This window comes from Bombina bombina, chromosome 5 (genome assembly GCF_027579735.1).
Source record: "Bombina bombina isolate aBomBom1 chromosome 5, aBomBom1.pri, whole genome shotgun sequence".
NCBI classification, from domain to species: domain Eukaryota; kingdom Metazoa; phylum Chordata; class Amphibia; order Anura; family Bombinatoridae; genus Bombina; species Bombina bombina.
Window position 1 is genome coordinate 555,337,151 of NC_069503.1, and position 24,692 is coordinate 555,361,842.

General features: G+C 39.6%; 1 protein-coding gene across 1 annotated transcript in view; it reads left to right on the forward strand.

Moving 5' to 3' along the window:
- CCT5 (chaperonin containing TCP1 subunit 5) overlaps window positions 1-23,869 on the forward strand; it is a 34,796-nt gene extending 10,927 nt beyond the window's left edge. The window contains exons 4-11 of the mRNA XM_053714507.1: window positions 1,752-1,950; window positions 2,336-2,528; window positions 20,011-20,160; window positions 20,459-20,578; window positions 20,678-20,863; window positions 21,069-21,206; window positions 22,975-23,155; window positions 23,558-23,869. Coding sequence (XP_053570482.1) covers window positions 1,752-1,950; window positions 2,336-2,528; window positions 20,011-20,160; window positions 20,459-20,578; window positions 20,678-20,863; window positions 21,069-21,206; window positions 22,975-23,155; window positions 23,558-23,685 — 1,295 coding nt within the window. The 3' untranslated portion in view covers window positions 23,686-23,869. The remainder of the gene's footprint in view (window positions 1-1,751; window positions 1,951-2,335; window positions 2,529-20,010; window positions 20,161-20,458; window positions 20,579-20,677; window positions 20,864-21,068; window positions 21,207-22,974; window positions 23,156-23,557) is intronic.
- The last annotated feature ends 823 nt before the right edge of the window (window positions 23,870-24,692 follow it).

Consider the following 24,692-nt stretch of genomic DNA (forward strand, 5'->3'; position numbering starts at 1 on the left):
AGAGGATTGCACTTTTTTTTGGTATGCCTTCCAAATCTCTGCCTGCCTTGAAATAGCCATAGTATTTTTTTATTTAATTAGCAAGAAAAACAACACCAGAAAGAACACCAGCCCCTAAATAACTGTCTCATATTAAAGTATTGATGTGATGTCATTATGAAAAACATGACTATGCCAAGTCATTTTTGGTTCTCCAGCAGCGTGTGTGTGTGTCAGTGAGCAGAGTATGTGTGCTTTATTCTCCAGGTAATCAACACATTTCAGATGAACTAGTGCTTTAGTTTCTCAACCATGGTCCTCAAGTACTCAACAGGCCAGGTTTTCATTAATGCTGAACCAGTGCACAGGTGACATAAACAGCTGATCAGTAACACAGTGGTTACTAACTTGCTCTCACCCATCAGCTGATTACTTCACCTGTGCACTGGTTCAGCTATTATTAAAACCTGCCCTGTTGGGGGTACTTGCGGCCCGCGGTATATGTGTTTCTTCGGCGTATCGTATCTAGTGCCTCACCAGCCTCTAACTTCACTGCACGTCACAGATCTTGCTACCAGAGATTTAACTTTTATTCTACATTGTAACGCATCTATTTTAACATTAATTTCTAGCTTTTTTATCACATACTGTATTAGTATTTTAATTTTGGGGAGACGTCCCCTTATCTTAAAAATTCTTATTCAGCAATAGCCTTTGTTTAATAAATTTATATTTGAGATCAGTTTCTCTTTTAGTTTTCTTTGTATTCTTTGTATACAAATATATCCTGTATCAACTAATAGAACAATAATTAATTTTGCCTAGAGGTTTATCAACATTAATCAATTTTGCCTAGAGGTTCATCCACACTAACCCTATTTTCGTTGGTCTATTTATACACGCCATCGACTTTATTTCACACACAATTTAATTCACATCCTCTTTGCCCTCACAATTATAATCAGAATTTTTGCACATCGCACCTATTCCAGTTTGGAACCTAGGAGAGATTCATCTTACTCACAACCTTTCACATCAGCTGTTATATCAACATAGCTGCATATTGCCTTCTTTATTAAACTTAATAGAAACAAGCAGTTTCAAATAGACACACCGCCTTGCAATAGTTATTCAGTTCAAACTTTTAGGAAAATCATTCTCTTCACATAATCACACGACACACTGTCATATCATACACACTTTGGATTTCTTAAGCTTTAATTAGCGCCCTCACCCCCCACTTTTTTTAAATTTAAAGTTAGAAGGACTTTTCTTTTGTGAGGTGTTTGGAATCGTAGTTTCCAGCGCTCTACTTATCTCACTCACTCCAAGAAATGTAAAAATATCCCTGCTCCCAAACGGTCAGAAAATGGGGAAAGTGCTGTGGTCACTAAGGGGTTAAAAATAAAATGTACTCAATTTGTGGATACAAATTTGAGGAATGTTTAGTAATTTGATAACAAGAGGACACAACAAATATTTTTTTTTAAGGTAACCTCAGACATTAAAATTCAGTATCCTTGGCAATCTCACTGCATTAAATAAGTTACCATTGTTTTAGGAAATACCTTTGTTACATTTATTAATCTAATATAATCTGTTCAATCTTTTTTTATTGACTTTAAATTTGATCAAGTGAAATTAAACTGTTTTAAAATGTACAGTAAATTGTAACTAGCTGTAGAGGGAGCTATGGTGATTCCTGGGAATTACTGTCACAATTTAAGATTCCAAGAAAAATGTTAAATATATATATCCCCTTCTCTTTGCAGTTCTTGCTGGAGCCCTGCTGGAAGAAGCTGAGCAGTTGTTAGATCGCGGTATCCACCCCATCAGACTTGCAGATGGATATGAGCAGGCTGCACGCATTGCCATTGAACACCTGGACAAGATCAGTGATAGTTTTCCAGTTGATCCTAATAATGTTGAGCCACTTATTCAGACAGCAATGACCACATTGGGATCAAAAATGTAAGTGGGTTTGCATCTATTTTTTGCAGTGCAACTTGAAATATTTCATGTAAGACTTCTTCAAAATCTACTACTTTCTACTCCCATGTAAATCATAGATCCTACCTGATTTTCAATAAAGAAGCTGCAAATTAAACTTGCATTTATTCAATTAGAAAGCTGACCTCTTTTTCACCCAAGCAGTCACATACCTGAATTGTTTTGAATGTTGTGTTTAAATCTAAATTATGTTGTGCGCCTGCAAAATACATTTTACTTTTGAATTATTCTACTTGGTTACAAATAGTTATATAAATAACTGTATTTAGGTTTGCATCATTTCACCTGTTCATTTATTAGTCACATTTTATTGCGTAACCGCTTTTTACTTTTTCCCCCCGTTCAGAATCAACCGATGCCATAGACAGATGGCTGAGATTGCAGTGAATGCTATACTGACTGTTGCAGATATGGAACGCAAAGATGTTGACTTTGAATTAATTAAAGTTGAGGGGAAAGTTGGGGGAAAACTAGAGGATACTCAGCTAATCAAAGGTGTGATTGTGGACAAGGATTTCAGTCACCCACAAATGCCAAAGGTACAAAAAATAAATATTTTTTTTATAAGAACGTTGGGCAGGGGTGACCCCTGTCAGGGGCCCCATGAGGCAAGAACTAAAACAAAAAAAAAAATATATATATATATATATATATATATATATATATATTTTTTTTTTATTATTATTATTATTATTTATTTATTTTTAACATTTTGGCAGACACCAGTGGGTACTACAGCAGAGTGCTAATTGAGCTTTGGAAATGTTATTACAAGGAGTAACGTATTAGCATTTTCATTTGAGAGGACTTCTGAGTGTGCACTAAACCACTATGCACAGTGTGAGACAGACTTGGCACTTTGTTTTTACAGTGTGTGCCTGAGTCAAATGGCAGATCACTTTCATTTGCAGAGGAGGTAGGACTTACTTAGCAAATGTTTTTTATTTCCTTGTGCAATTTTGGATTGTAACCTCAGTGTGGTAGTAGTTGTATGGTGGGGCCAGGAGTCCGTAAAAAATTTTTTTTAGCAGCAGTGTATTTATGATTTGACAATGCTGTAGAAATTCTATATTTAAAACCATGCAGAAATGTTTCCTCTTCAATACACAAATGGTAGGTGCTCTTTTGGCAGATATGCATTTTATATATATATATATATATATATCTATCTAGGTTTACTGTCCTTTTATGCAAGGACTTTCTAAGATTTTTACATCTGCTTAACATGTTATACTCTCAGACTAAGATTGCTCAGTGTTTGAAATGAGACAGGTTAACTTAAAACTGTCCAGTTTACACTACAGCTGACTTAATTTTGAAATACATACCAACAAGCCTAAATCCTGCATTTAACCAGATCTAATGGTATGAGTACCACAGCTTATGGTTCCACCCAGACCATATAGAGTACAGCATTTTCAAAATCCATAAGTACAGCTGACAGATGGGAACATTTGTAAACTATATTTGAAGTGGTGCTCTTGGTTGGGGAAAAATCAAACAAACATATGTCAACCTTTTTAAAAGTACTTTTCTTCATCTAGCCATGCACCCAGATCATTTAATGTACAATTTTGAATTCACAGAATTATTTTTGTTTGCACATTTACAAATATGATTCTTTAAAAAGTGATCTCTTAATTTCTGCATTTTCTTTTACAAGATATGAAGAGTCCACGGATTTCATCCTTATGGGATTACGCCTCCTGGTCAGCAGGAGGAGGCAGAGAGCACCACAGCAGAGCTGTATATATAGCTCCTCCCTTCCCTCCCACTCCAGCCATTCTCTTTGCCTGTGTTAGTGATAGGAAGAGGTAAAGTGAGGTGTTAGTTTAGATTCTTCAATCAAGAGGTTTTTTGTTTTTAAAATGGTACCAGTGAGTAATATTTTTCTCAGGGAGAAATCGTCGGTCAATAACTTCCCAAGAGGAATGGAGACATATTTTCTGCCCTGATATTGATGATCTTAGTGAACATTATCTAAGATCCTGCTTGTTCCCACAGATTGGTTGAAGGTAGTGAAAAGAACATCTTCAGTGCGTGGAACCGTGTTATGCTGCCGTCAGCATTGAGGTATATTCAGTCTTTTGCTTCTGGGGAAACTATATATATCAGAACAAACTGACATTTATTCCCTGTACTGGGGAGGGGTAATCGGTGTGCACAGTGTAATATGAAATGGTGTACCTGGAATTCCCCTTTCTTTTTGTTTTGGGTGCTATCAACTGTTTTTTGTGCAGTTAACTAATGTTTCAGTATACTGTGTTGTGGGCTGACGCTGGGAGATGCAGATTGTTCCCCAAGGGCTAACGTTATCTGTAGAAACTTATAACTGGTCAGGGGAGTGTGTGTTTTAAGAGGGGCACATTGGCGGTTCTCTGTATTTGGTTTATGGGAGTTAAACCAACATTTCTCCTGTTAAGTGTGGTCAGTCCACGGGTCATCATTACTTCTGGGATATTAACTCCTCCCCAACAGGAAGTGCAAGAGGATCACCCAGCAGAGCTGCTATATAGCTCCTCCCCTCTACGTCACACCCAGTCATTCTCTTGCACCCAACTAATAGATAGGATGTGTGAGAGGACTGTGGTGATTATACTTAGTTTTATACCTTCAATCAAAAGTTTGTTATTTTATAACAGCACCGGAGTGTGTTGTTCCTTCTCTGGTAGAATTTGAAGAAGAATCTACCTGAGTTTTTTGTATGATTTTAGCCGGCGTAGTTAAGATCATATTGCTGTTCTCGGCCATCTGAGGAGTGAGGTAAACTTCAGATCAGGGGACAGCGGGCAGGTTAACCTGCAAAGAGGTATGTAGCAGCATATTATTTTCTGACAATGGAATTGACTGAGAAAATTCTGCCATACCGATATAATGTAAGCTCAGCCTTAAATGCAGTAGTAGCAACTGGTATCAGGCTGTCATGTATGTATATTTACACTTCAGTATTCTGGGGAATGGCACTTCACTGGGATAATACTGTATGCATAAGACTTTAGCCTAATTTGCAGTAACTAGCAACAGGCTTTCTAATGACATTTCATTTATTTGATGTTAAACGTTTTTGCTGGCATGTTAAACCGTTTAATTATCTGAGGTACTGGGTGAAAAATTGTTTTGGGCACTGTTTTTTCCACTTGGCAGTCGTTTTTATTTCATTTAAGACAGTTTACTGATCTCCCTCACTGTTGTGTGTGAGGGGGAGGGGCCTATTTTGGCACTTTTGCTACGCATCAGAAAATTCAGTCAGAAGTCTCTTGTCTAACCTGCATGATCCGGTTCGTCTCTACAGAGCTCAGGGGTCTTCAAAAGTTAATTTGAGGGAGGTAATCACTCACAGCAGAGCTGTGAGATTGTGACTGACTGTGATTTTCTGCACTTTTTTTCTGCTATTCAGGGTTGCTAATGGGGGCAATCCTTTGCTAAAATTGTGTTTTTACCGGAAAGAATTTGATGTTATAGTTTCTCAAGTTTATTATTTCTCAACTGTCAAACTTTTTTTTCTGTGCTTCTTAAAGGCACAGTACGTTTTCATATTATTTGTAAATTGCTTTGAAAAGTATTTCCAAGTTGCTAGTTTAATTGCTAGTGTGTTAAACATGTCTGACTCAGAGGAATATCTCTGTGCTATATGTGCTAAAGCCAAAGTGGAGCCCAATAGAAATGTATGTACTAATTGCATTGATGCTACTTTAAATAAAAGTCAATCTGTACAAATTGAACATCATTCACCAAACAACGAGGGGAGAGTTATGCCGACTAACTCGCCTCACGTGTCAGTACCTGCATCTCCCGCTCGGGAGGTGCGTGATATTGTAGAGCCAAGTACATCAGGGCGGCCATTACAAATCACATTACAGGATATGGCTAATGTTATGACTGAAGTTTTGGCTAAATTACCAGAACTTAGAGGTAAGCGTGATCACTCTGGGGTTAGAACAGAGTGCGCTGTTGATAATAGGGCCATGTCTGATACTGCGTCACAGTATGCTGAACATGAGGACGGAGAGCTTCAATCTGCAGGTGACGGTTCTGATCCCAATAGAATGGATTCAGACATTTCTAATTTTAAGTTTAAACTCGAAAACCTCCGTGTACTGTTAGGGGGGAGGTATTAGCAGCTCTGAATGATTGTAACACCGTTGCAATCCCAGAGAAATTATGTAGGCTGGATAGATACTATGCGGTACCGGCGAGTACTGACGTATTTCCTATACCTAAGAGGCTTACAGAGATCATTACTAAGGAGTGGGATAGGCCCGGTGTACCCTTTCCCCCCCCCCCCCCTCCTGTGTTTAGAAAAATGTTTCCAATAGACGCCACCACACGGGACTTATGGCAGACGGTCCCTAAGGTGGAGGGAGCGGTTTCTACTCTGGCTAAGCGTACCACTATCCCGGTGGAGGATAGCTGTGCCTTTTCAGATCCAATGGATAAAAAATTAGAGGGTTACCTTAAGAAAATGTTTGTTCAACAAGGTTTTATATTGCAACCCCTTGCATGTATTGCGTCGGTCACGGCCGCGGCCGCTTTTTGGTCCGAGTCTCTGGAAGAGACTCTTGACTCAATAACTATAGATGAGATTTCAAACAAGCTTAAGACACTTAAGCTAGCTAATTCATTTATTTCGGATGCCGTAGTACATTTAACTAAACTTACGGCTAAGAATTCCGGATTCGCCATTCAGGCACGCAGAGCACTGTGGCTAAAATCCTGGTCAGCTGACGTTACTTCTAAATCTAAATTACTTAACATACCTTTCAAAGGGCAGACCTTATTCGGGCCCGGGTTGAAAAATTATCGCTGACATTACAGGAGGTAAAGGCCATGCCCTGCCTCAAGACAGAGCCAAACCTAAGGCTAGACAGTCTAATTTTCGTTCCTTTCGTAATTTCAAGGCAGGAGCAGCATCAACTTCCTCTGCACCAAAACAGGAAGGAGCTGTTGCTCGCTACAGACAAGGCTGGAGACCTAACCAGTCCTGGAACAAGGGCAAGCAGGCCAGGAAACCTGCTGCTGCCCCTAAGACAGCATGAATTGAGGGCCCCCGATCCGGGAACGGATCTAGTGGGGGGCAGACTTTCTCTCTTCGCCCAGGCTTGGGCAAGAGATGTTCAGGATCCCTGGGCGTTAGAGATCATATCTCAGGGATATCTTCTGGACTTCAAATCCTCTCCCCCAAAAGGGAGATTTCATCTGTCAAGGTTGTCAACAAACCAAATAAAGAAAGAGGCGTTTCTAAGCTGTGTACAAGATCTTTTACTAATGGGAGTGATCCATCCGGTTCCGCGGTCGGAACACGGACAGGGGTTTTACTCAAATCTGTTTGTGGTTCCCAAAAAAGAGGGAACCTTCAGGCCAATCCTGGATTTAAAGATCCTAAACAAATTCCTAAGAGTTCCATCGTTCAAAATGGAAACTATTCGGACAATCTTACCCATGATCCAAAAGGGTCAGTACATGACCACAGTGGATTTAAAGGATGCTTGCCTTCACATACCGATTCACAAGGATCATTACCGGTATCTAAGGTTTGCCTTCCTAGACAAGCATTACCAGTTTGTAGCTCTTCCATTCGGATTGGCTACGGCTCCAAGAATCTTCACAAAGGTTCTGGGTGCTCTTCTGGCGGTACTAAGACCGCGAGGAATTTCGGTAGCTCCGTACCTAGACGACATTCTGATACAAGCTTCAAGCTTTCAAACTGCCAAGTCTCATACAGAGTTAGTACTGGCATTTCTAAGGTCGCATGGATGGAAGGTGAACGAAAAGAGTTCTCTCTTTCCACTCACAAGAGTTCCCTTCTTGGGGACTCTTATAGATTCTGTAGAAATGAAGATCTACCTGACAGAAGACAGGTTAACAAAGCTTCAAAATGCATGCCGTGTCCTTCATTCCATTCAACACCCGTCAGTGGCTCAATGCATGGAGGTGATCGGCTTAATGGTAGCGGCAATGGACATAGTCCCCTTTGCACGCCTACATCTCAGACCGCTGCAATTGTGCATGCTAAGTCAGTGGAATGGGGATTACTCAGACTTGTCCCCTACTCTGGATCAAGAGACCAGAAATTCTCTTCTATGGTGGCTTTCTCGGCCACATCTGTCCAGGGGGATGCCATTCAGCAGGCCAGATTGGACAATTGTAACAACAGACGCCAGCCTACTAGGTTGGGGCGCTGTCTGGAATTCTCTGAAGGCTCAGGGACCATGGACTCAGGAGGAGAGTCTCCTGCCAATAAACATTCTGGAATTGAGAGCAGTTCTCAATGCCCTTCTGGCTTGGCCCCAGTTAACAACTCGGGGGTTCATCAGGTTTCAGTCGGACAACATCACGACTGTAGCTTACATCAACCATCAAGGAGGGACAAGAAACTCCCTAGCAATGATGGAAGTATCAAAGATAATTCGCTGGGCAGAGTCTCACTCTTGCCACCTGTCAGCAATCCACATCCCGGGAGTGGAGAACTGGGAGGCGGATTTCCTAAGTCGTCAGACTTTTCATCCGGGGGAGTGGGAACTTCATCCGGAGGTTTTTTCCCAAATACTTCGACGTTGGGGCAAACCAGAGAGAGATCTCATGGCGTCTCGACAGAACGCCAAGCTTCCTTGTTACGGGTCCAGATCCAGGGATCCGGGAGCGGTTCTGATAGATGCTTTGACAGCACCTTGGACCTTCGGGATGGCTTATGTGTTTCCACCCTTCCCGATGCTTCCTCGATTGATTGCCAGAATCAAACAGGAGAGAGCATCGGTGATTCTAATAGCGCCTGCGTGGCCACGCAGGACTTGGTATGCAGATCTAGTGGACATGTCATCCTGTCCACCTTGGTCTCTGCCTCTGAGACAGGACCTTCTGATCCAGGGTCCCTTCAAACATCAAAATCTAATTTCTCTGTAGCTGACTGCTTGGAAATTGAACGCTTGATTTTATCAAAACGTGGTTTTTCTGAGTCAGTAATTGATACCTTAATACAGGCTAGGAAGCCTGTTACCAGAAAGATTTACCATAAAATATGGCGTAAATACTTATATTGGTGCGAATCCAAGAGTTACTCATGGAGTAAGGTTAGGATTCCTAGGATATTGTCCTTTCTACAAGAAGGTTTAGAAAAGGGTTTATCCGCTAGTTCCTTAAAGGGACAGATTTCAGCTCTGTCCATTCTTTTACACAAACGTCTGTCAGAGGTTCCGGACGTTCAAGCTTTTTGTCAGGCTTTGGCTAGGATCAAGCCTGTGTTTAAAACTGTTGCTCCACCATGGAGTTTGAACTTAGTTCTTAATGTTTTACAGGGTGTTCCGTTTGAACCCCTTCATTCCATTGATATCAAGCTGTTATCTTGGAAAGTTCTGTTTTTAATGGCTATTTCCTCGGCTCGAAGAGTCTCTGAGTTATCTGCCTTACATTGTGATTCTCCTTATCTGATTTTTCATTCTGACAAGGTAGTTCTGCGTACTAAACCTGGGTTCTTACCTAAGGTGGTCACTAACAGGAATATCAATCAAGAGATTGTTGTTCCATCTTTGTGTCCTAATCCTTCTTCGAAGAAGGAACGTCTTCTACAAAATCTAGATGTAGTCCGTGCCCTGAAATTTTATCTACAGGCAACTAAGGATTTTCGACAAACGTCTTCCCTGTTTGTCGTTTATTCTGGTCAGAGGAGAGGTCAAAAAGCTTCGGCTACCTCTCTCTCTTTTTGGCTTCGTAGCATAATACATTTAGCCTATGAGACTGCTGGACAGCAACCTCCTGAAAGGATTACAGCTCATTCTACTAGAGCTGTGGCTTCCACTTGGGCCTTTAAGAACGAGGCCTCTGTTGAACAGATTTGCAAGGCTGCAACTTGGTCTTCTCTTCATACTTTTTCCAAATTTTACAAATTTGACACTTTTTTGCTTCTTCGGAGGCTGTTTTTGGGAGAAAGGTTCTTCAGGCAGTGGTTCCTTCTGTATAAAGAGCCTGCCTGTCCCTCCCGTCATCCGTGTACTTTAGCTTTGGTATTGGTATCCCAGAAGTAATGATGACCTGTGGACTGACCACACTTAACAGGAGAAAACAAAATTTATGCTTACCTGATAAATTCCTTTCTCCTGTAGTGTGGTCAGTCCACGGCCCGCCCTGTTTTTATGGCAGGTCTAAATTTGTAAATTATACTCCAGTCACCACTGCACCCTTTGGCTTCTCCTTTCTCGTTGGTTCTCGGTCGAATGACTGGGTGTGACGTAGAGGGGAGGAGCTATATAGCAGCTCTGCTGGGTGATCCTCTTGCACTTCCTGTTGGGGAGGAGTTAATATCCCAGAAGTAATGATGACCCGTGGACTGACCACACTACAGGAGAAAGGAATTTATCAGGTAAGCATAAATTTTGTTTTTTTCTTCCCATGCGGTGTCTCTGTTAGACTTGAGTTACGCTCACGATGGACGGGGCCTGGTTTCGCGCGCTCAGCCGCGCAGTAGTCATCTGGAGCCTCGATCGCCAGCAGGTCTCTGGGCTCCGGTGTGGCTTAAGTCAGTTTGTGTATACAAGTTCACAAATAGACTTGGGAGCGCCGCTCACAGAAGATTCAGTGTTTTTCTGGGGGCAGGTAGGCGCCGCAGCAGAACTGTGGCGAGGTGCAAGTGTCAAGAGTTTTGTTAAACTTTATGCATAGCTGTGGGAACAATTGGGATTAGGTTCCCTTGAGAGAAATGCTTGTATAGCACTCTTTGCCCAGACTGATTGTAGAGGCAAGGTAAATTTTGTTAAAATATAGCTTTTATTAAACTTTTTAAAAGATTGGTCAACACAAACATTTTAAATCACTCTATCATATATAGCTGAGATGAATAAACTGTAAGTTGTGCAATTTGAGTAAAGATAAATTAATTCTGAGTAGTTATCTCCCATTTAAAGGGAAATTTAATAAATTCACTAATGTGAAGTGAGAGTGATCTTCTGACTATATCAATTGTACTAAATGATATACTATAGTTTGACTGTTGGTTTTTAAACTGTGACTGATATAAATTGAATACCACAGTATTGCTTCAGTTATCTTTCCATCTATGCCACATATAAATAAGTTGCCTGGCTAAGTGCTTGTATAGTAATATATAGTATATGCCTGAATAGGCTGCTTATTACTGTAAAATGGCACTTGTTATAGGTCATCAATATGGTTGTGCCAGTGCAGGCGTTTTTTACAGTTTATGATGACATATCAGTGTAATTACACTTGTTCTGAGCATTTAGATGGATATACTAGTAATACAATGTACTCTGATCATATGTTACTAAATTGTAACACAATGAATGCACAGAGTTTAATAAAATTGCAGTTGTTTTGCTTTCACTTCTAAGTAAAAATACATTGTATATCATGCATGTATTGCTCTTAATATAACAGTGATGTAAGTATTATACCATCACTTTTGGTGTAAATACTTAACGTATCAATGTTTTTTAGTGTATGGTATATGCTTTAAAAGGCTGTTATTACTTTTGATTTGGATGACACTTATTTTGAGCAATCTCTCTTTTTTGCTTGACATAGTATCCATATCGGTGTTAATATAATGTGCACTTTATTCTTGCATTAACGTTACCATCATCAAACTCTTTCCCTTATATATTGTGTCAGCTGATAGTAAATGCTACATCCAGGTAGCACTTGTTACCGTCATTGTAAAAATATTTCTGTTGTGTGAATGTGCGCGCTATGTTTCCCACTATACAGGGTATGTACTTGTTAACTGAGTACTTTTGCAGCAAATAAAAACTTAAAGGGACATGAAAGCCAATTTTTTTCTTTCGTGATTTAGAAAGAGCATGTAATTTTAAACAACATTCTAATTTACTTCTATTATCTAATTTGCTTCATTATCTTGATATCACTTTCTGAAAAGCATATCTAGATATGCTCAGTAGCTGCTGATTGGTTGCTGCACCTAGAGGCCTTGTGTGATTGGCTCACACATGTGCATTGCTATTTCTTCAACAAAGGATATCTAAAGAATAGAGCAAATTTGATAATAGAAGTAAATTGGAAAGTTGTTTAAAATTGCATGCCCTATCTGAATCATGAAAGTTTAATTTTGACTAGACTGTCCCTTTTAAGTATAATTCAACTTAATAACTTATTTGCAGTGGCACAGCAGTAAATCTTAAACAGTGTGCATGAAAACATAAAGTAATGTATGAATGTAAACAGACTAAGTGATACAGGGTGAAAGATTAATACGCAAGCAAATGCTATACAATGGTGTATGTACACTCTAGCAGCAATCAAATTCTTTAGAGACCGGCTGCTTGTAAAGCTCTCCACAAAGATTTTAAACACACAACTAGCATTCAAAAACCTATATACGTTTGCACACTTTATAGTGACCGCAACAGTGTACATAAGCTTCAGCAGTGATTAAATTCACTAGAAACTCACTGTATGTAATATTTACTAAAAAGTGGCTTGAAGCATAGCATTTAAAAACGTCACTTTGTATGATCAGTTCCGGTAACTTAATGCGATCATCTTTTTGTATTCCACCAGATATAACGGAATATTGGTCACCTGTTACATCCCAGGACTTAACAATTGTTTGAATCATACTTAACAAGTTTTTATTTGCGGCAAAAGTACTCATAGTTAACAAGTACATTCCCTGTGTATTGGGAAACATAGCGTGCAAATTCACACAACTGAAATATTTTTACGACGGTAACAAGTGCTACCTGGATGAAGCATTTATTATCAGCTGACATTCACACAATATATAATAAGGGAAAGAGTTTGATGATGGCAACGTTAATGCAAGAATAAAGTGCACATTATATTAACACTGATATGAATACTATATGTCAAGCACAAAAGAGAGATTGCTCAAAATAAGTGCCATCCAAATCAAAAGTAATAGTCTTTTAAAGCATATACCATACACTAAAAAACAAACATTAAGATAAAGTATTTATACCAAAAGTGATGGTATAATACTTACATTACTGTTACACACCAAAAAATAAACATTAAGATACGCAAAGTGATGGTATAATACTTACATTACTGTTATATTCAGAGCAATACATGCATGATATACAATGTATTTATACTTAGAAGTGAAAGCAAAACTGCAATTTTATTAAACTCTGAGCATATGTTACTAAATTGTAACACAATGAATAATATATATTGTACATTGTACATATTTCTAGTATATCCATCTAAATGCTCAGAACAAGTGTAATTACACTGATATGTAAGCATAAACTGTAAAAAAAACACCTGCACTGGCACAACCATATTGATGACCTATAACAAGTGCCATTTTACAGTAATAAGCAGCCTATTCAGGCATATACTATATATTACTATACAAGCACTTAGCCAGGCAACTTATTTATATGTGGCATAGATGGAAAGATAACTGAAGCAATACTGTGGTATTCAATTTATATCAGTCACAGTTTAAAAACCAAGTCAAACTATAGTATATCATTTAGTACAATTGATATAGTCAGAAGATCACTCTCACTTCTCATTAGTGAATTTATAAAATTTCCCTTTAAATGGGAGCTAACTACTCATAATTAATTTATCTCTATTCCAATTGCACAATTTGACAATCTGTCAAATTTATCAAACTACTGTAGAGAAATACCATTTACATGCACAATCCACCTGTTATTCACCACCCCATACAATCCAAACTGGTGGATATAAACCAGTGAGAACTGATAAGTTTATGCTATAAAGGCCAGATCAATAATTAATAGATCTGTTTATTCATCTCAGCTATATAAGAGAGTGATTTTAAATGTTTGTGTTGACCCATCTTTTTTAAAAAGTTTAATAAAAGCTATAGTTTAACAAATTTACCTTGCCTTACAATCAGTCTGGACAAAGAGTGCTATACGAGCATTTCTCTCTAGGGAACCTAATCCCAATTGTTTACACAAGTTTTGCACCAAATGCTAGCACCACTTCTCATAAATAGACAACATATTGATACTGACTTACAAGGTATCTTAAGTAATAAAGACAATTGAGGAGCTTGCCTTTATAGTGTCCTTGCTATTGTGTGTGTGTATAGTTTATGCATAGCTGAACTGGACAAATGGAGCAATATTTGCTAAGTCTTGTATGGTGCTCTCTATTGTTGCAAAAATAATTATTGTTGCAAGCAGAAAAATTATTGCGTTTTTTTTTTTTTTTTAAAGACACAGTAGGCTTGTTTTATTTCAAAAATTTTCATATAAGCTTTGACTTTCAAAGTTAATTATATCAAGTAAAAAACAACCAATATTGCTAGTTTAACATGGCTGAACTTCAGGAAAGTACCTGTTCTATGTGTTTAGATTCCAATGTGGAACCCCCCTATTACTTTTTGTCCCTCCCTGTACTGAAAGGGCTTTACAATGTAAAGAACAAATTTTCTTTAATGCAAGTATGTCTAAGGATACTTCTCAGACTGATGAGAATCGGGGTATGCCGCAACTTTCTCCCCAAGCGCCAGAACCTTTAACGCCCACCCAAGCGACGCCGTGTTCCTCAGCCGCGTCCACTTCATTTACACTGCAGGATATGGCTGCAGTTATGTCATCCGCCCTTACAGAAGTTTTATCCAAGTTGCCAGTGTTACAGGGCAAACGCAGCAGGACAGAAACCACTTTGGTTCCTGCGACTTCTGACGCTTTGATGGCTATCTCCGATGTGCCCTCCCAGGGATCTGATTTGGGGGGTAGGGAACTTCTGTCTGAGGGGAACTTTCAAACTCGGGGAGTGTGTTACCTCAGACAGACTCGGACGCCATGTCCTTCAGATTTAAGCTTGCACACCGCCTGTTACTTTGGGAGGTTTTAGCGACTCTGGATGACTGTGACTCTATTGTGGTACCACCAGAGAAATTGTGTAAAATGGACAAAATACTTAGAGGTTCCTTCTTATTCTGATGTGTTTCCGGTTCCTAAGAGAATTTCGGAAATTATTACGCGGGAATGGGAAAGACCAGGTATCCCGTTCTCGCCTTCTCCTAATTTTAAGAAAATGTATCCTATAGCTGACACTGTTCGGGATTCTTGGCAAACAGTCCCTAAGGTGGAGGGAGCTATATCTACCCTGGCTAAGCGTACAACTATTCCTATTGAGGACAGTTGTGCTTTCAAAGATCAAAAAGTTGGAGGGTCTTCTTAAAAAGCTATTTATTCATCAGGGTTTTCTGTTACAACCGACGGCTTGTATTGTACCAGTTACAACTGCGGCTGCTTTTTGGTTTGACGCCTTAGAAGACTCTCTTAAGACAGACTCCTTTTAGAGGAAATACTAGATAGACTTAAGGCCCTTAAGCTGGCTAATTCTTTTATTATGGATGCCGCCTTTCAGATCGCCAAGCTGGCGGCAAAAAATGCAGGATTTGCCATTTTAGCGCGTAGAGCTTTATGGTTAAACTCTTGGTCTGCGGATGTGTCCTCTAAATCTAAGCTTTTGGCTATTCCTTTCAAGGAAAAGACCCTATTCGGGCCTGATTTGAAAGAAATCATTTCTGACATTACGTGAGGTAAGGGTCATCTCCTACTTCAGGATAAAGCAGCTAAACAAAGGGGTAAACGGAATAATTTTCGTTCCTTTCGAAATTTCAAGGGAGTCCCCTCTTCCGTTAAACAGGAAGGGAATTTTGCACAAGCCAAGTCAATCTGGAGACCCAACCTGGCTTGGAACAAGGGTAAACAACCCAAGAAGCCCACTGCTGCTCCCAAAAAAGCATGAAGGGGCGGCCCCTGATCCGGGACCGGATCTAGTAGGGGGCAGATTTTCTCTTTGTCCAGGCTTGGATAAGAGACTTCAGGATCGTGTCCCAAGGGTATCAACTGTAATTCAAAAATTCTCTCCCAAGGGGGAGGTTTCTTCTTTCACAATTGTCTGTAGATCAGATAAAAAGAGGCGTTCTTGACCTCTCCACTATGGGAGTAATTCGTCCCATTCCAATACAGGGGCAGGGGTTTTACTCAAATCTTTTCGTGGTTCCCAAAAAAGAGGGACCGTTCCGACCCATTTTAGATCTCAAGAGTCTAAACAAGTTTCTCATAGATGGAGACTATTCGGACAATTCTTCCATTGATCCAAGAGGGTCAATATATGACTAACGTGGTCTTAAAGGATGCATATCTTCATATTCCTATCCACAGAGATCACCAGTTCCTAAGGTTTGCCTTCCTGGACAAACATTTTCAGTTCGTGGCTCTTCCCTTCGGGTTGGCCACAGCACCCAGGATTTTCACAAAGGTTCTAGGGTCTCTACTGGCGGTTCTCAGACCGCGGGGCATTGTAGTGGCGCCTTATCTGGACGATATTCTGATCCAGGCATCTTATTAACTGACAATCTCATACAGACATGGTTCTGTCCTTTCTGAGGACTCACGGGTGGAAGGTGAATCTTGAAAAGAGTTCACTAATTCCACAGACAAGGGTTCCTTTCTTGAGAACTCTAATAGATCCTATATCCATGAAGATTTTCTTGACGGAAGTCAGAAAGTTAAAGATTCTGAATACATGCTGAGCCCTTCAGTCCAATCCTCGGCCGTCAGTGGCTCAGTGCATGGAGGTAAATTGGATTGATGGTGGCGGCAATGGACATCATTCCGTTTGCTCGTTTTCATCTCAGACCGCTACAACTGAGCATGCTCAGGCAGTGGAATAGAGATTATGCAAATTTGTCTCCTCAGATCAGGAGACAGGAGACTCTTTGGTGGTTGTCGCCGGATCATCTGTCCCAAGGGACGTGCTTCCGCAGACCCTCATGGGTGATAGTGACAACGGACGCCAGTCTACTAGGTTGGGGTGCAGTCTGGAATTCCCTGAAGGCTCAGGGTGTGTGGACTCGGTTGGAGTCTCTACTTCCAATCAATATTCTGCAATTGAGAGCAATATTCAATGCGCTTCAGGCTTGGCCTCAGTTGGCTTCGGCCAAATTAATCAGTTTTCAGTCAGACAACATCACGACTGTGGCTTACATCAATCATCAGGGAGGAACAAGGAGTATCCAAGATAATTCGGTGGGCGGAGGCTCACTATTATCTGTCAGCAATCTACATCCCAGGAGTGGACAACTGGGAAGCGGATTTTTTGAGCAGACAGACGTTTCATCCGGGGGAATGGGAATTCCATCCGGAGGTCTTTGCCACTCTGATTCTCAGATGGGGCAGACCGGAGCTGGATCTTATGGCATCTCGTCAGAACTCCAAGCTCCCAGGATACGGATCCAGGGATCCTCAGGCCGAACTGATGCCTTGGCAGTGCCTTGGTCGTTCAACCTAGCTTGTGTTTCCACCGTTTGCTCTCCTTCCCTAGGGTGATTGCTGGGATCAAACAGGAGAGGGCTTCTGTGATTCTCATCGCTCCTGCGTGGCCTCACAGGACTTGGTATGCCGATCTGGTCGACATGTCCTCTCTGCCCCCGTGGCAGCTTCCATTGAGGCAGGACCTTCTCATTCAGGGACCCTTCAATCTCCAAGCAGTCAGCTGCAGAGAAACTAGATTTGGATGATGGAACACTTGATTTTATCTAAGCGAGGGTTCTCTGATTAGGTCATTGATACCTTGATTCAGGCACGTAAGCCTGTTATCCTAAAGATTTACCATAAGGTGCAAATCCAAGGTCTACTCATGGAGTAGGGTTTATCTTTTCTCAAAGAAGGATTGGAGAAAGGGTTGTCAGCAAGTTCCTTAAAGGGACAGATTTCTTCTTTGTCTATTTTGCTACGCAAACGTCTGGCAGATGTTCCAGACGTTCAATCTTTTTGTCTGACTAGAATCAAGCCTGTGTTTAGACCAATTGCTCCGCCTTCGAGTTTGAATTTAGTTCTTCAAGGGGTTCCGTTTGAACCCATGCATTCCATAGATATTAAGTTATCTTGGAAGGTTTTATTTTTTGTTGCTATTTCTTCTGCTCAGAGTTTCTGAGCTTTCTGCTTTACAATGTGATTCTCCTTATCTTATTTTCCATTCTGATAAGGTGGTGTTACGTACCAAACTTGGTTTCCTTCCTAAGGTTGTTTTATAATAAGAATATTAATCAGGAAATTGTTCCTTCCTTGTGTCCTAATCCTCCTTCTAATAAGGAGCTTCTGTTACATAACTTGGACGTGGTCCGCGCCCTGAAGTTTTACTTGCAGGCGACTAAAGAATTTTGTCAATCATCTTAATTATTTGTTGTTGTTGTTTTTTCTGGAAAACGTAGGGGCCAGAAAGCTACGGCTACCTCTTTTCTTTTTAGCTGAAGAGTATCATCCGTTTTGCATATGAGACTGCTGGACAGCAGCCTCTTGAAAGAATTACAGATCATTCTACTAGGGCTGTGGCTTCCTCATGGGCATTTAAAAATGCTTCTGTTGAACAGATTTGCAAGGCTGCAACTTGGTCTTCTCCACATTTTTTACAAATTTGATACTTTTGCCTCGTCAGAGGCTGTTTTTGGGAGAAAGGTTCTTCAAGCAGTGGTGCCTTCCGTTTAGGTTCCTGTCTTGTCCCTCCCTTTCATCCGTGTCCTATAGCTTTGGTATTGTATCCCATAAGTAAGGATGAAATCCGTGGACTCGTCATATCTTGTAAAAGGAAATTTATGCTTACCTGATAAATTTATTTATTTTACGATATGAGTCCACAGCCCACCCTGTCATTTCTAAGACAGGTATTTATTTATTTTTTGTTAAACTTCAGTCACCTCTGCACCTTTGGCTTTTCCTTTCTCTTCCTAACTTCGGTCGAATGACTGGAGTGGGAGGGAAGGGAGGAGCTATATATACAGCTCTGCTGTGGTGCTCTTTGCCCCCTCCTGCTGACCAGGAGGCGTAATCCCAAAAGTAAGGATGAAATCCGTGGACTCGTCATATCGTAAAAGAAATAAATTTATCAGGTAAGCATAAATTTCCTTTTTTTTTTATCATGCATGTCGCACACTGTTGATTTTGGGGATGCAAGGTGCATAAATGTTTCCTCCTGTGGGTGTCTGTTTGTCTTTGTGCTTTGGTTTGTGTCTCTGTGTGTGTGTGTGTTTGTTTTTTTTTTTCCCCTTTCTGTGGGTGGGTGTGTATGTCTTTGTGCATTGTCTGTGGGTCTCTGAGGGTGTGTGCATGTCTTTGAGCTTTTTCTATGGGTGCCTCTGAGGGTGCGTGTATGTTTGTCTTTGTGTATTTTCTGTGGATGGGTGTGTGTGTGTATGTATGTCTGTTTTCTGTGAATGTCTCAGTGAGGGTGTGTATGTATGTCTTTCTGTGTTTTATGTGGTTGTCTCTCTCTGTGGATGTCTTTGTGTTTTTTGTGTGTGTGTGTGCCTTTGTGTGTTTTCTAAAGCTGTCTCTGTCAGTGTTTCCTTGGGTGTATGTGCAAGTTTGAGTTTGTGTGTGTTATGTGTATGTGTCCATTGTCTGTTCCTTTTTAGGACATTTTGACCTTACTGATTATTCACATCTTTCTACATACTTTGAGACTGAGACCTTTCCGGAAGTCACCAATCCACCATTTAACCTTTAAATTGTTTAGGCAGTTCAGGGCCCTTCCTTTCAGCCACTGCATGCTGTTGTCGTCATCATTTAGTTGGCATCTTCCTTTCCAAAAGATAATCAGAAGTTAAACTCCATATTTTGTTTTCTAAATCTCCTTTTTTTTTTTTTTTTTTTTTTTTTTTTTTTTAACAAAACTGTAGTTTACCTCATTACTTGTCGGGTTAATGTAAACAAGTGCTGAGTGTCTGTCTGGGTGTTTTTTGACTGAGTGTTTCTTTGAGTGTCTGCTAGAGTGTCTATATGTGAATCCTTATGTGTGAGTGTTTCAGTGTATGAGTGTCTGTGTTTGTATGTTACTACCTTTACAACATTTCCAAGTTTAAATACACTTAAGAATTAAAGTGCATATACGTTTTAGTCACTTGGTCAAAAATTGCACATGTCGGGGGGGGGATCAATGGTTAAGTCAGGGGCCCCAAAATTTCTAGTAGCGGCCCTGATGTTGGGTATATAATTTGTTTTTTAATCTGTACAACTTAATATTTTTTAGGAAGTTAAAGATGCTAAAATAGCAATCCTAACTTGCCCATTTGAACCACCAAAGCCCAAGACAAAACATAAGCTGGATGTAACATCTGTAGAGGACTACAAATCACTTCAAAAATATGAGAAGGAAAAGTTTCTTGAAATGGTAAAACAGGTAAGATTGTTATTGGTTATATTTCTTTCAAGTTCTGAGAATTCAAAACAGCTAAGTAGACCTAGCAGCTTGTTTGTTTTGACTAAATAAAAGATCATTTAGTTTAACACTGACTTTATGGTGAAGTGTATTGCCTTCATTTGCTGTAAAAACTGCAATATTTGCTCCTGATGGACTTGTTATCCAACGGATATTATGTCATTTTAGAACAGTTTATTTTTTTCAAGCCTTCAACCTGTTATTTTGAATTTGCTTACCATATCTTATGATATTTGCAACATGTTTTCTTAATTTACAGATAAAGGATACTGGAGCAAATCTTGCTATATGTCAGTGGGGATTTGATGATGAAGCAAATCATTTATTACTGCAAAATGAGCTACCAGCAGTTCGTTGGGTTGGTGGTCCTGAAATAGAGGTAAAACATTATAACCATTTGCATTCTGATTTTATTTGTAACACTGTGATGTGGTTGTACCCACTTGTGATTTTCTTACTCCCTTGTCTTCTCCCCCAGTTAATAGCTATTGCAACAGGAGGTCGTATTGTTCCACGATTTTGTGAGCTAACACCTGAGAAACTTGGCTATGCTGGTATTGTCAAAGAAATTTCATTTGGTACAACCAAGGATAAAATGCTTGTTATTGAGCAGTGCAAGAATTCAAGAGCTGTAACTATTTTTATCCGAGGAGGAAACAAAATGGTATGTGTTGAAAACCCACAAGTATTAATCCTCTCAGCCTAAATGAAATGCAGATTTTTTTAGGAATTGCTCCCAAGCTTAAATGGCTAGCATTGTGTTTCCATAATTTTTATCTTTATGCATTACATGTTTTGGTAGTTTTGTGATCAGTTTTGAATCCTGTAACACTATAGGTTTGCTGACGATTTAAACTTTTGTCTTAAAGATCATTGAAGAAGCAAAGCGTTCCCTACATGATGCTTTGTGTGTCATTCGCAACCTAGTGCGAGATAATCGTATTGTTTATGGTGGTGGAGCTTCAGAAATCTCTTGTGCATTGGCGGTGAACCTGGCTGCTGATCAGGTAAATATATCTGGGAATTGTGCTCCTGTTTGTTTTTTAAAACCTCTGATCAAAAAGGATTTTATCCCCTTAATGACCAGCGCCGTACCTTGTACGGCGCTGGTAGTTATGCCCTTAAGGACCAGAAGAAGAAGCAAAAGCACTCCCTACCCTGTACGTTGCTGCAGTCCTGGGCTTCTCACACTATCTGCATGCCCCACGAGTGGGGCACTGCAGAAATAGATTTTGCAAAGTGTGGCTCTCTGCATCTGACATCGGTGGTGCCGATCGTTGGTGGGTGGGAGGAGCGTAAGGAGGGAGGTTTGTGGGCGGCCCATCACTGGAGGAGGGCGGGAGTGGGTGGGACCGCTTGGCCACGCTACAGGGTATAGAAAAAAAACTGCATCATTGAGGGGGAAGGAGGGGCAGTGAGGGGGACCATTAACAGAAAGGGACCAGGGGGGGGGTATTGAAGGGGGGGGCAGCTACACTGCAGAAAAAAATGGGACATTTATTTTCAAAAAAAAATTGAACATTTTCTAACAAACTGGGTACTGGCAGGCAGCTGCCAGTAACTAAAGATAGTGGCAAATAAGTAGAGAGGGGAGGATTAGAGGGCGTGTTTGAAGGTGTTAGGGGGGATCCTAATACTGGCAGACTTTCTGCCAGTACTTGTGACAATTTTAAGGTGGGGGAGGGAATAGAGCTGTTTAAGGGGGGTCAGGGAGGAGGCTGATCTCTACACTAAAGCTAAAATTAAACCTACAAGCTACCTAATTAACCCCCTGCTTGGAGGTATCTGAATACATCTGGTGAGCCAATAAGAGACAAATGTGTGTAGCCACAGCATTGCTGTTAAGCGTATGTATATGTGCTTTTCAACAAATGATTCCAAGAGAACAAGGCAAGTTTGATAATAAAAGTACACTAGAAAGTTTTTAAAATTGCATTAGTTATCTGAATCATTTTTTTATTTTTACTTTACTGTCTCTTTAATTATTCCTGCCACAAGAGAGGACATATCAATTATTCCTTTTATGTTAAAAGAATTTGAGGGACATTTAAATTGCAGTGTGGCACATTTCAGATTTGAACGAAACTTGTTTTTTTTTTGTTTTGTTTTGTTTTTCTGTTTGAGAACTTGCATGTGAGTTTTTCATACTCACTGTAATGTTAGGTTGAGAGTGGCATCACTAAACAAACCAAGGTTACTCACACACATTAAAGTCTCGTCAATAGTTACCAGTTTGGAAAATGCTATGTTAATGACATTATGTTCACAATCGCAATGCTATAACAGAACATTAAATGGCCTTCAAAAATACAAACGGAAAATCATTTGTGGCTGAGCATTTTATCATTGCACCACTGTTTTCATATCAACCCCAGAGCAGCAATGCATTGCTGGGACCTAGCTGAACACATAAGATGCATGTGTGTTTGTAACCCCCAGCATTACCGTTCTGCTTCTGGGCCTACCTAGCTATACAAAAATAAATACGAATTGAAGTATGTTTAACAGAAGTGACTTGAAAAGTCTCTTTTTAAAATTGCATGATCTGAACTATAAAAGTTTAATTTTAACATTCAGTCAACACTTTTATTGTAATACGTAAAGAAACCCCTTTTTAATACAGTAAAAAAGTAAGCCAGTCATTCACTGGGTTTTTCTCTCACCAAAGATGTTAAACTAATGTAGTTGGCATTAAAATGTCAGTCTCCGTACTTAAAATCATATTTGCATCACAGCAGACTTCTCATTTTGTAAACTATTTTCACTTCTCTACAGTGCCCATCATTGGAGCAGTATGCTATGAGAGCCTTTGCTGATGCCCTCGAAATTATTCCAATGTCACTTGCAGAGAACAGTGGTTTGAATCCAATCCAAACTATGGCTGAAGTTAGAGCAAAGCAAGTGAAAGACGGCAACTCAGCACTTGGCATTGATTGCTTGAATAAGGGAACAAATGGTAAGTGAAGTAACTACAGTAGATTTGCATATTAAACAAATGCGTTACAAAAATAACTTAATTTGTGCTTTCATTTAGTAGTCTGTTTTTTTTTTGTTTTTTTTTTTTGTTTTTCTGACAATTTTCAGTTGTCTATTTCCACTCCTGTTTCATGTTGCAGCCAATCATAAATGCATATACGCATAGTCTGAATTCTTGCACATGCTCAGTAGGAGCTGGTAACTCAGTGTAAATAAAGACTCTGTACATTTTAATTGAAGTAAATTGCAAAGTGGTTTTAAAATCTCATGAGTTTAATTTTGACTTGTTTTTTTTTTTTTATTGCTTTACTAAGTTTAGCAAGTATAAATACAGCTTTTCTGATGTGAGTTTCTGTTAAATCTGTTTATATTTTCCCCATAGATATGAAGCAGCAACATGTTATAGAGACCTTGATTGGCAAGAAGCAACAGATTTCTTTGGCTACACAAGTGGTTAAAATGATTCTGAAGATAGACGACATTCGCCAACCTGGTGAAATCGAAGAGTGATGATCATGGAAAACTTATCCAAATTACAAGTCTGAGTCACCTGAATTGTAATGCTATTTATTAAGTTTTTGTTTATAATATACTGTACTTCTCCCCCCCCACACACATTTTTTTAATGCAATTTAAAAAAGTCTGCCTGCTAAGTTACTTGTATCAGCTTCCAAAATAAAACAATTGTCCACAACATAGTTTCATGATTTATTGGGGGGGGCTTCATTATAATATTTGTAAAGCCATTATAATCGGCTTTAGTTTGATTTGTCATTTCAGCAAATTGTTAAATGAAAGTTGTATGTTCTGAAACAATTCATATCACTTAATTTGGCAATCCATACAGTGATTAAATATTTTAGATTGGAAAATTCACCTTAAGAACTACATCAAAATGTATAGGGTGGAATGTGTATACTGTATATTTAACAGATGGATGTGTAAGTCTTTAGTTGGCCTCTGGTGTTGTGTCAGTATCTGATACCATGGTAAAGCCACTAGGGTTAAGGATTTCCTCAGCTTTGATTTATGCTAGACCAGATATTGGTTCATTGTGTACTTATGGACCATGTCTCTTTATTCATCACTTACTACTCATGGAGACCGTATTATACACATTCTACCATGAATGTCCCTCTCAATGGTTGTCCATTGTATTGCTGTAATATAATGTATGTTCTGATCTGCTTAGGAGCTACAGTGTATTGCAGTTCCTGGTAAGGACTTTAGTTGTGTGTAAGTAACTCTTGCAAATGAGTTAAATTTACTTACACAGCTCGTGGCTGTAACATTGTTTGAATTGTAAAGTCTAAAATACTGTTGTGTCAAGTGTTGTGGAGAAAGCACAAAGCATTAGATCACACATAAATTACCATGCATTATAAATCTATAGTAACTTTGCAAGTTTAGCATATGTGCTCAAATACTGTGCAAAGCAAAGTTGTCGAGGGCAGTGACCATGCTGGCTCCTGCATCCCGTGTGTTCAGCTGTTACAGGCTAAATGACCTTGACAAAC